At 38.5% G+C, this 12,327-nt stretch overlaps 1 protein-coding gene across 1 annotated transcript in view; it reads left to right on the top strand.

Annotated features, from left to right (window-relative positions):
- The first annotated feature begins 9,602 nt into the window (after positions 1-9,602).
- Positions 9,603-12,327, top strand: part of LOC149089032 (putative ATP-dependent RNA helicase DDX10) — a 47,133-nt gene continuing 44,408 nt past the window's right edge. Inside the window, exons 1-2 of the mRNA XM_089236747.1 lie at positions 9,603-9,744; positions 9,869-9,929. Coding sequence (XP_089092873.1) covers positions 9,616-9,744; positions 9,869-9,929 — 190 coding nt within the window. The 5' untranslated portion in view covers positions 9,603-9,615. The remainder of the gene's footprint in view (positions 9,745-9,868; positions 9,930-12,327) is intronic.

Here is a 12,327-nt window from a genome sequence, read left to right as displayed (position 1 = left end):
TTTTCTATCCTGTACATCAATAAAAGGGGTCACTTCCATCTCAACTTGCTTACTTCACTTCCATCTCAATTTGCAAGTGAATCCCAGATCGACTGAGTAGTTTGACTGGTTCGACTCTCTTGCTATATATCATCTTTGCCAGCTGCTGTTTTTCATGGCTGCCATTAAAGGCTATCTGATACTCACTGGAAAAGGCCACTCAAAGTTGTCCTTGATCTCATCACCTTACCAAAACCCGCAGATCCTAATCCTACCAGGATGATTCCACCGATCTCCATATTGGATGCCGCTTCCTCCTCAGCACTTTGAAATATTCTATCCTTCATGTATGACTTCATTGGTTTCCGTCCGGATGCTTTTACTACCTGGACATGCCATAGCATCTTCAGATTGATCTTCTAAATGATTGGTTTCAAAGACGTGTTGGACTTCATCAAGATTGTGGTCCTGGGTAACTTTCACTGACTGATAAATATATTTTTGAAATTACCGATTGTTCATAGAAAAACTTTCTTTAACTAATCAGTTGTTTAATGGGTGATTAACATTTATTTAGTGTTGTAATAAATAGTGTGTTCGAAACTGTTTTTGTTTCCATTGGCAATCAACAACATACATTACAAAGTTTGATGGATAATATTCTCTCTCCAAGTAGTGAAATTTTCATCTGTGGATTATAAGCAAAAAGATACGGTAGCAGAATATGTTTTCATAGCATGTATATGTTTAGAGTCAAATCTGGGGGAAAAAGTTAATGGATTTTATACTCCAGGCACTTGGTTGGTAGGGGTGCCAAATTATATTAAACTGAAGAGCCAAAAAAACTGGTACAGGCATGCATATGCAAATAAAGAGATATGGAACCAATCAGAGTACAGCGCTGCGGTCGGCAACGCCCATATAACACAACAAGTGTCTGGCATAGTTGTTAGATCAGTTACTGCTGCTACAATGGCAGGTTATCGAGATTTAAGTGAGTTTGAACGTGGTGTTGTAGTCGCGCACGAGAGATGGGACATAGCATCTCCGAGGTAGCGATGAAATTTGGATTTTCACGTACGACCATTTCACGAGTGTACCATGAATATCGGGAATCCGGTAAAAAATTAAATCTACGACATCGCTGCTGCCAGAAAAAGATCATGCAAGTACGAGACCAACGACGACTGACGAGAATCATTAAACGTGACAGACGTGCAACCCTTCCGCAAATTGCTGCAGATTTCAATGCTGGGCCATCAACAAGTGTCAGCGTGCGAACCATTCAACGAAACATCATCGATATAGGCTTTCGGAGCCGAAGGCCCACTCGTGTATCCTTGATGACTGCATGACACAAAGCTTTACACCTTGCCTGGGCCCGACAACACCGACATTGGACTGGAAACACGTTGCCTGGTCTGACGAGTCTCGGTTCCAATTGCTTCGAGCTGATGGACGTGTATGGGTATGGAAACAACCTCATGAATCCATGGACCGTACATGTCAACAGGGGACTGTTCAAGCTGGTGGAGGCTCTGTGATGGTGTGGGGCGTGTGCAGTTGGCGTGATATGGGACCCCTGATACGTCTAGATAAGACTGACAGGTGACAGGTACGTAAGCATCCTGTCTGATCACCTGCACCCATTCATGTCCATTGTGCATTCCGACGGACTTGGACAATTTCAGCAGGACATTGCGACACCCCACACGTCCAGAATTGCTACAAAGTGGCTCCAGGAACACTCTTTTGACGTTAGACACTTTCGCTGGCCACCAAAATCCCCAGACATGAACATTATTGAACATATCTTGGATGCCTTGCAACGTGCTGTTCAGAAGAGATCTCCACCCACTCTTACTCTTACGGATTTATGGACAGCTCTGCAGGATTCATGGTGTCAATTACCTCCAGCACTACTTCAGACATTAGTCGAGTCCATGCCACGTCGTGTTGTGGCACTTCTGCGTGCTCGCGGGGGCCCTACACGATATTAGGCAGGTGTACCAGTTTTTTTGGCTCTTCAGTGTATATACAACAGGGCTGGACAAATTGTAAAGAAAAGTGCCAGAAACAATTTTTACTACCTGGAGAAAAAGGTCTAAAATCATGTTTCTTTTCATTTTCAGGGCATAGTGACCCTCTTTCTTGTTGGCAGATATGCTGCTGTGAATTCAAAACATTTTGTGCTGCTCTCATCCTGCAATTTAGTAACTAACTACACAAAGAAAATTTTAGTTACCATAGTGAAAAAAAGTTATCAAACCTATTTGCTCACCAGTAAGGTGTTAAGTGAGATGACTCGCTCCGATGGATATTTTATATTTCACAATAAGATTCTTTTTTTTTTGTATCCTGTGTATATAATATAAGTGTAAGATAACACATGAGATGGCATGGGCCCCCTCCAATTGCTTTTAAAATATACCTCTGTCCTAATATGTGTGCATTCATACGTCTCAACGAAACTTTTCTCCAACCCCATCTCGTCTGTAATCGCCAAAATATTTGTTAATCGTGACAGTACCCAATTGTCCGGGGGAAATATGCTGTAAAAATTTTGTATGTTATGTTTTTTTTTTTGACAGAAAATAAAGTGTTCCGGCCATGAAGCTGGACTGGAAGAGATCTTGGCAACGGGATAAGTCCAGTGGCAAAGTTCTGGCTTTCATTGAATCACCATGGTAACCTTGCACCTGGGATTTGCCCAGCCTTCGTATACAATATACAACTCTGCGTCCTGAACAGTGAGTAACCCCCGTCCCCAACACCATCTGTAGAAGGAGGCCTCCGCTTGAAGCTTGTGATGTCATTGAAGTTCATCTCACCTATAGCCATTGGATATAACAGGCCGACACATGCACCATCTTTACCCATTTTTGTAGCCAAGTGGTTTCTCTGAGGCCCCCTACCTGGTAAATTCTAGAAAACTTTTACCAGATCTCATTTTTGCGAGGCCCCTTTTTCTCTTGAAGCCCCTGGGCCATGCTCAGGTGGGCCCATGTGTTAAGACGGCACTGTGGGGTGTTAAAATGTCCTCTCACCCTGATTGACCTAGTATCTAGTTGCTGAGGTTCTCCCAAGTTATTAAACTAAATACACTAATCGCAAGGAGGAAAAAACTCAAAATTAATGGATAGTAATAAAATACAGACATACATTGTAGTATTTACATAACCCTAAGAACAACTTCTCAATTTATATAATAGTGAAAGAACTAAGTGAAATAAAAACAGTGGCGAGACAGCATGACCAGAGAAATAGATTGCTACAGCAGGGAGTCTCTCCACCAAGGGGTTATCGAACTAATCTCTTGGCGAGATATGCAAAAGAGGCAAAAGCATCAAGTGCTGCAGTTTGGATCCTAGTAATAAACTGCAGGTACTGGTCTAATTAGTCCTCGTTTGCATAAAATGACCATGGTGCAGCAAAAATGATCAAATGAAATAAAAACTCAGGACTTGACGAATCCCATGTTGCTATGGCAACTAGAAAATGCATATTGGCACCTAAACTTTTTCTGTATGTGATTGATAGGTTACAGTATATGGATGACAGAATTTTTTTGATTTCAATGTTGGTATGTATCCCAACACGGGAAAAAGCTTGTCCCATAAAAAGAACCGAGCACAACTCTGGTCTATGGCCATGGGCAATTTATTACTGATTGAGTTGTGCCAGAAGTATGTTTGGCGCACAGTCTCAAAACAAGAGTATGTCAGGGGTGGGAACTCAGCTCCAATTGCGCTGCTCTGCGCCAAAATTAACATCTTGCGCCATCCTGCTTCAATAGTGTATTTTGTTCTTATTTTTCTGCGCCAAATAGCCAAAATAACAAATTTTGCCTCAATATGCCCGGAATTTTGGAAAAGGACGCCAAAATTGTTTTTTCCTGCTTGCCGCGAAACGATTCTTTCCGAGAAGAGCGTGTTTTATTCCTCTGTACTTTTCAGCACCACATCCCCCTCCTCCCATTTTCCATAGTCGCGCTATCTCGTGACCTTGAATAAATAGGTGTCTCTGTTCGAGACTAGTTTGACTGCACTGCAAAGTCAACACCTAAAGCAGGTGGTGGTGGCAACTTAAGCAGCAGTCCCACGAGAGTGGGCTGGGGCACTCTTGGTGAGATAATTAAAGATAAAAGTCTTTGTTGAACATAACCGCAAAAACCACAGCCGGCGTGAAGCAATTCTAAAGGGCCCTACACACGTTCAGTTACGCCTGCACAGTTATACCTGTACAGGCATAACTGAACGGTTCGATGCATCGACACCATTCAGTTATACCTGTGCAGGCGAAGCTTTTGGAACCGTTTCTAGGCAATCTGTGGGGATATTTTCATTCTTCGATCTCTGTCTTCGCGGTCTTTTGATCACTTTGGATTTTTTCAGTCTATAAAGTTCGGAATTTTCTAGTATGATTTCCACAGATGATGCTTTGAGTGTAGTTGGATTGGTTATGGCACTGAAAGTTATTAACTCAAAAAAAAAGAAAAAAACGGGTAACGTGGTGCAAAGATTGGTTAAAAAAAAGGCAACAATATTCGCACGTTAAATTACAGGAATTGAGATTTGCACCAAAAGATTGGCATAATTTTCTCAGAATGGATCAAGATACCTACTCAAAGCTACTGACTTCGGTGACTCAATTAATAGTGTAATGAATATGCCATTATTCGAGCCATTTCTCCCCCCCCCCCCCAAAGGTGAGGCTGGGATCAGGATTTTGGTTTCAGAGCCCGAGACGATTCCCATCATTCTTTTTTTTTTACACGTTAAAAAATTCACTACAGTGGCGGCCCGGCAAAGAAAATAGCCTCTATGCCCTGCAGCGGGATGTGGGTGGGGAGGGGCACGGGGGAGACACCCAAGAGCCGCGACGCACACTTTGAGGGATACTGCTGTAATGGAAGATGTGTTGAATCTACATCATAAAGTACAATAATGTATTTTTTTCCTTCAAAATTTTGATGTTACTAAAACCTCTCATATTGACCGATCTTCATAACTTAAGTAAAAGGCACTACTGCCTAATGCTTATCAAGAATGCTATCCATATCTACAGTGATTATGACAATATAGGCGGTAAAAGATAAATTTTGGTATTACAGTCGACGCCCGATATAACGACCCTTCGTCCCGTCGAGAATGGACGTAGTGAGAGGGGGAGACTTGAGGGTGTGGTCGGGCTTCATTGGTGGGGTCGTTATATAAGTAAAACATATCATCGTAGTTCTAGGAAAACGTTTGGGACTTATCCTACCACTCGTTGTAATAGAATGATCGCTATAACATGAGGTTGTTGTAGAGAGCGTCGACTGTATCTGCAAAAACAAGCATCGTTTCTCCTCTGAATATACGGATAAGGGATACATGTTCCTTCAGCATCGTATGATAGCATTTTCTTCCCACGATAGCGTTGATTTAAAAAAAATAATTTTTTCAACTTGGAAAATTTTTATGGTAAAACTCACGTAGTGTTTTTCTTTGAAAGAAAACAATGCATTTTTCGCGTGACCTCTTAAGATTAATTCAAGTCAATTCGAAATTGACTTATGGTATGTATATTAATAGTATTACCTAATATATACATGATATAATTAGCCTATATTATCAATCGTATCTTTCTCAGAATTTTTCGATTGTTTTCTTACGTTTTTAACTAGCGTAATTTCATCTGAATTTTTTTCTTCCAACGTTTGAGCTGAAATTCGTTGCAATCTGGCGAGATGTGTTCAAAAAACAAATTCAATGAGATTTAAGAATTGCATGTAAAAGAAAATAATAAATTGCAGTGATTTTTGTCCTGTTGATGCTTTGCTTGTTTTCGGTCAAGAAAGGAGTGGGAATCCGGCGTTTGATATTGCAAACATTAATTGACTCGTATAAACACCTGTTTGATTTCTAAAGAGACTACATGTGAAAGAATACTAAAATAAACTGACGTTACCCTGGTCAACCTCCTCTTCTCTAAATAATCAATAAACAATTAATAGTCATAGCACATTATCTGAACACAGTTTGTGTGTTTCGGTGCATAATTTCGGCAAATTTATTGAAAAGAATGATTTCAGAAACAAAATTGCAAATTTTAACAATGGTCGAAATATTTCTAAAATTTTATTTCGATTTTTTTATTCGATATGAAATTGTAAGAAAATATCGTGAAAATTACACCATTAGAAAATTTTCTTCTAATTAAATGCAATCTTTCTCCAAAACAAGTTATTCAGTTATTATTGTTCTATTACATTATCAGTAAAAAAGAAGAGGGAAGAAAGTAGGGCGGTAGTAAAAAAGCGGGAAAAAATAACTGCGCAGTTATACCTGATGGCCCATACACACGGTCAGTTATACAGTACCTGCGCAGGCATAACTGTACATTTATACCGAATCGAAAAACCATTCCCTTCAGGTCGCCTGTGCAGTTCAACTGACGGCCCCTACACACACTCAGTTATGCCTGCACGGTTGGCCTGTACAGGCATAACTGCGCAGGTATAACTGAGCGTGTGTAGGGACCTTTACTTGTTCGGTTATTCACAAAGGAAGACGCTCGTTCCGCTGCCTTTGTAGTGAAAGCCATAAAAATTATTGCTGGCCCGAGACGACAGCGAATCCTGACAAAGACTTTTATTATCTCTAACTTTAATTATCTTACCAAGAGTGGCATTGAAGCTTTACGGTATTGGGAAAAAAGTTCGTGTGCTAAAAAACCGTGTGTGCTTTTCACTCTTTGCAAACACTACAGATATTTTTCGCATTTGAACGAAAATTTTCAGTCAAAAAATAATTTTTTATTTACCCTTCGCAACTCTACCCCAAGATAGATTTTATTTAAACCGCTACAAACATATCAAACCAATAATCCATCTGGTGTCTCGTTGAAAGAGTTGCCGGAAGATCGCGGATTTTTTTTCGAATCAATTTTTGAATTTTCCCGGCAAGTTCCTGCGCTCGACTTTGTTCCCGAAAATCGGATTGGGATAACTGCGACCCTTTATTTAAACTATCGGCAGGGCCGTATTTATATTTCTGTTGCCTGTGGGCTATACAAATTTTGCCGCCCCCTCCTATTTTAGTCTAACTTTTCATAATGCAGTCGGGTCTGGTGCCCCGGGTGCTGTACTAGAGGGGTCGCAAATTTCACTCTTTTAATCTCTCCTTCAACATTATGAGGGGGCGCCAAAATGCATGCTTGCCCCGGCTGACCAAGCATCTAGTTGCGGCCCTGCCTAGGCTGGAATCTTTCATAGGGCCCTTCTAGTTAATTTATAGAGTGAAAAAAGAAAAGTTATAAGGATTTAGTTCCGGGTCTTAAGTTGGAGCCCTGTCGCCCCTTCCCTTGGCAGGTCATGCCCTCATAATTTATCCAAGCAATTCGTAACAAAAAATTTGTTTCGTCCTTTCATTTCGGATTTAGCATCACTCTTGAGCGATGTGGCCGCAATGGGTCGCATGGCCAAGCGCCGCCCCTGTACTCTATTAAAAGGGGGCATGTATGCATTTTGGCTCCCTCACCCATGGCACCCACAAGAGCCCGGGGCAATTCTCATAATGTTTTGGCCTTTTCATGCTATCAATTAACTATAGAAGGGGCCGTGAAAAATTTGACTGGGGGGGGGGGCGCAAAAGATCCCAGCCTAAGGGGCCCACGCCCTCACTCAGAATGTATTCCACAATAGTGAAATGAAAGCAAAGGAAAAATTTGGCTTTTCACTTGTCCGGCCCCTGGAGTACTAGATACACCTTTGGAAAAAATTTCCTAATAAAAATTAGCCCGTTGGATATCATCTTTACAGGATAAGTGATAAGCTCACTAAGAGCATTTTCAAGAATTAAGTTATCTGGCATTATTAAAAATGATATAGTAATACCAGAACAAAAAAAAATTCTACTTCAAAAGCGGGACGTATGGTCACACATGTTTTTACCGGTAAACAATAATGTGCGGCTTTCTTCTGAAAAAGAAAAAAAATCAGGTTTATTTTTCTCCAGGTCTCCTTCACTGAAGCCCTATCAGCCTCCTGACAGGGTCGCCATTAGGGGTGGCACATGAGGCTTCGCACCCGGGTGGCAGGTAAGCTCGAGCCGCCAATAAAAGCACCTTTGTTTCAGAAGATTCTTTCTTATATGGCGGGCGTCGTTAAAATTAGAGGATATTTTTCCCCCTCGTATTCAGGAAACTTGCGTTGTAAAGTGTGTTCTGTCTTCACTTTCAAAGATCTGTCTTCACTTTCTGTTCTTTGTGGTCAGCTGGAAAACGCGGTGAGAATAACACTGTAAATAGGAAGGTTATACAATCATATTTTCTTACTTCTCAACGGCAGTCTGTGTGGAACAAACACAAAAAATAAAAACAAACAATATGGCTTAATAATTATATATTATTTACGATAAAAATTAAAAATGACACATGGCAATTCCACACGTTTACGAAACGTGAAGTAAAAAAAAAATGTTTTTCTCTCCTCTCTTTCTATACTTCAAAATTTGCCGCCCTGGGTTATAGTCCGCTCAGCCCCCCTGTAAATACACTACTGAATACTACGCCACAACAAGCAAAATGCCCAACGAGGTGGCTGAGAAAAAGGTGCCCATAACAGATATGGATGTCTATATTTCAAAAATACAGCAACCCAATTTTAAAAATGCAATTAAAAAAAATGTATAATATTTTATAATGTATATATAATGCCCATAAAGAATATACTTATGCTCGTCGTATTCGAAGTATGGATAGCTTTTCGATTTATCCCAACATGATAAGATTGCTAAGCAACATCACTGATCGAATCCATCATCCTAGACTGAAGTTAACTTTCCGGTAAATTTAAATAATTTATTGACGATTTATCATACTTACCAATACGAGCTGGTAATTACACATAATCACCGATAAATTTGAAAAATAAAATTTATTTAACTTATAAAAATGGTTGGTAACTAAGCATAATAGCCAGTTATTATGCAGTATAGCGGTTCTGTTTTAGTTGGGAAAAATTATTATAGTAGTGGGTTTTTTTTTGGCTGAAAAGTAGTCATCTGTTGCCCTCGCGGCCATCCTTCTTTCTCAGTTTCTAAATATAGTCAACATAGAAACAGCGTCAGGGTGTTTTGAGTATAGTGACGCCATCAGCTGTGAACAGAGGTAAATTAGTGGTTATAAGGTGGCACAAACGCGTGCCCTGATTTCCAAGTGTGATAACTAATAACCCCATCGAGCTTATATTACTCAAAGAAACTCGATGGATAACCCCGTTTATACGTATCAAAAGTGGTTATTTTCGTTGAGTAAAAATCAGTGGTATAGTGTCGCCATCTGTTGTATGAACGTCTAAGATCCGTTATTCAGGACTCGTGAACATGAGTCTTTATTTCACGGTTCCGGAATTTGGAACCAGTCGTTTTACAGAGTAAGAACTCAAAAAAGCTGCATCGAAAGTAATAAAAAACCCAAAATTTTTGTAAAAAGAGTTTCGTGACGTCAAAAATTACGAAAAAATCATTACATCCCAATGTCCAGCAATATACGAGTCATATGGCCACTCATCATTTGCTTTTTCACGTAAAGAAGTGACGTAAAGAAAAAATCTATCTACCTCATTAAAACTTTATGTTTACGAAAACAGGCATGGAGAAAATCGTGCGTCCCTCGATTTCCAGAAATAAAAATAAATCTGTGAAGATTTTCAAAGAAAAGAAAAAGAAGAGAGACATCTATATTCAACGAAGAGAAAAATTACGAGACCAGTATGACGAGGTAATAAAATAACCATATTTTTCCGTTTAATAATCAATAATTATAGCGGATATGAAAATAAAACAAATTTATAATCATTATGCAGCCTTGTATACTAATAATTGCCTTATTTTCCCTGGTGTAGATTGACACTTCAAAAATCGAGAAATTGGATCAATTTCCACTCACCGAAGAAACTGTCAAAGGTGAGAAATTGTTGATTTGAATTTAGTGTGTGTGTGCATGTTGGCTAAGATTCGTTAAGCGAGGTTGCCGCCAAATTGGCAATATCTGACTGAATTTTTTTTGTTCGCCAAACATCTTAAAAATTGTAAAAATTGGATATGGTCACCAAAAAGTAAAAAATAAATGCACAACATTCAAATATGCACTGTTGTATCACTGAACTTTGTGTCATTTCAATTTCATCTCCTGGGGTTGGGTTTTTAACAGGACATGGTAAAAACTAGGTATTTACCTTTAAATACCATCGTAAAAATGGTAAAAACCTGGTAAATACAATTTGCCCTTTGTTGATTTTTTAATTGATGATAATTAATATGTAGAGTAAGTGTTTTTAATTTACTAATAAAGATTAACATTTTTTTACCCTTAATAGGTCGTGGTGTCATTTTGACCCAAGCAAGTATTAATTGGGATTTTTACAGGACTTCATTCATCTATCAATTAATTCACTAAGTAATTTTTCAAATTTCTCTAATTATTTTCCCAAAACTGGTCTTTTATTAAGACACATTCAAAAGAAATGAAGGGATACGTGAATTTTGAAATGCTTTCAAAAATTACATATCAAGTTTTTTGAATGCAATTTTCATGATTAAAAAATGAACAGATATGAGATTGAAATATACTCACGGCTGTATTCACAGAGTTTAAACTACAATTGCAGGTTAAAGGATTAGAGATAGACACAGATTGGTAAAAGTTCTGAATTTAACCAATTCGTGTCAATCTCCAATCTTTTCACCTGTGATTGTAGTTTAAACTGTGTCAGTGAATACAGTCTTCAGAAAATAAAACTTACAAATTATAATAATATTTACTATATTTTCACAAGCACTAAAATTAGTCTTATTCTAAGTCAGAAACACAGTGCTTTCAAACAACACCATCACATTTGATCTGACAGATCCTGCGTATAGTTCACTAACAACATAAATTATATGTAATACTGATAACTTTTTTAAAAAATATTTCTGCTCCATTTCCATGTATCAGTACAAAAAAAAGATGGATAAAACCACTGGAATTATTACTGTTAGTCTGAAATTTTCAATGGGAATGGAAACAATGCTTTGAAGTTTTTTTTTCTTGCCAACCTGTTCAGTTACAAAATTGTGTAGAAAGCTTCATTATAATTAGTTTTTTACAGGAAAAATTTGATTGGTTAAAACCACCACCACACTATTCATACATCAATAGGGCAGGGCTTGACAAATCAAAAAAATCCGAGCCACAAACAAATATTTTAGGAACCAATGTAATTAATATTTTGTTTCAATTGTTGTAATGAATTAATGTTTATAAATAAAACATTGTAGTATACAAAAAAAGTAAGTTTTTCATCATGTTATTGTGCTCAAAACATTATCCAAAAGCATTCATATATGTTTTTGACGGTTTAAACCAGTTTTTAATACAAATACAACGCCACAACAGGCAAAATGCCTAACGAGGTGGCTGAGAAAAGATGCCCATAAAAATATGGATGTCATATTTTTCAAAAATACAGCAACCCAATTTAAAATGCAATTAACAAAAATGATTAACAATATATACACATGATAAAATATTATACAATGCCCATAAAGAATACTTATGGTTGTCTTATTCTAAGTATGGATAGCTTCTTGATTTACCCCAACATGTTTATCGTATTTCTTCTTGAACGTGTCAATTGTGTTACAATTTACTACCTCCGGGGGTAAGCTATTCCATTTATTAACAACCCTATTAGAGAAAAATTCCCTGCGACACCATAACCTTGCATTGTCCCTCACCAATCGATACTGGTGTCCCCTTGTAAAAGCAGTTGATTGGCGGTGTACTAAAAGTTCATGGTCCATCCTATCCATCCCATTGAAAATTTTGAACACTTCCATCATATCTCCTCGACACCTGCATTCATCCAATGTAAACATATACAAAAAATGAAGTCTCTCTTCATAACTCAAGCCCTGTGTGCCAATAAGGACACGCGTAGCTCTTCTCTGCACCCCTTCCACCAAGTCAATGTCCCTCTTTTGGTATGGTCTCCAAAACATTACAGCATACTCCAGTCCAGGACAAACTAAGCCTTGAAAAAGCAGAAGAATCACTTTAGGAGAACGCGAAGAGACCTTTTTGAAAATGAAACCGAGTATCCTATGCGCTTTTTTGACCACCGCTGAACAATGTTCAGAAAACCTAAGCCTTTCATCAATGAGAATTCCCAAATCGGTGACCCTAGTTGCATCCGGAATAGTGACACTATTCAACTTGTAAGAAAACCGTGGGTTGTTTGAACCAAAATGAGTGACCATGCATATCAACGCTAAACATCATGCTCCATTCATTTGCTTATTCTGCAATCCTGTTTAAGTT

This window comes from Pholcus phalangioides, unplaced genomic scaffold (genome assembly GCF_987345545.1).
Source record: "Pholcus phalangioides strain wild (caught in Gottingen) unplaced genomic scaffold, Ppha-v1.0 ptg000002l_1, whole genome shotgun sequence".
NCBI classification, from domain to species: domain Eukaryota; kingdom Metazoa; phylum Arthropoda; class Arachnida; order Araneae; family Pholcidae; genus Pholcus; species Pholcus phalangioides.
The sequence above is the reverse complement of the archived record's forward strand: the minus strand, read 5'-3'. Positions and strand labels throughout refer to the sequence as shown.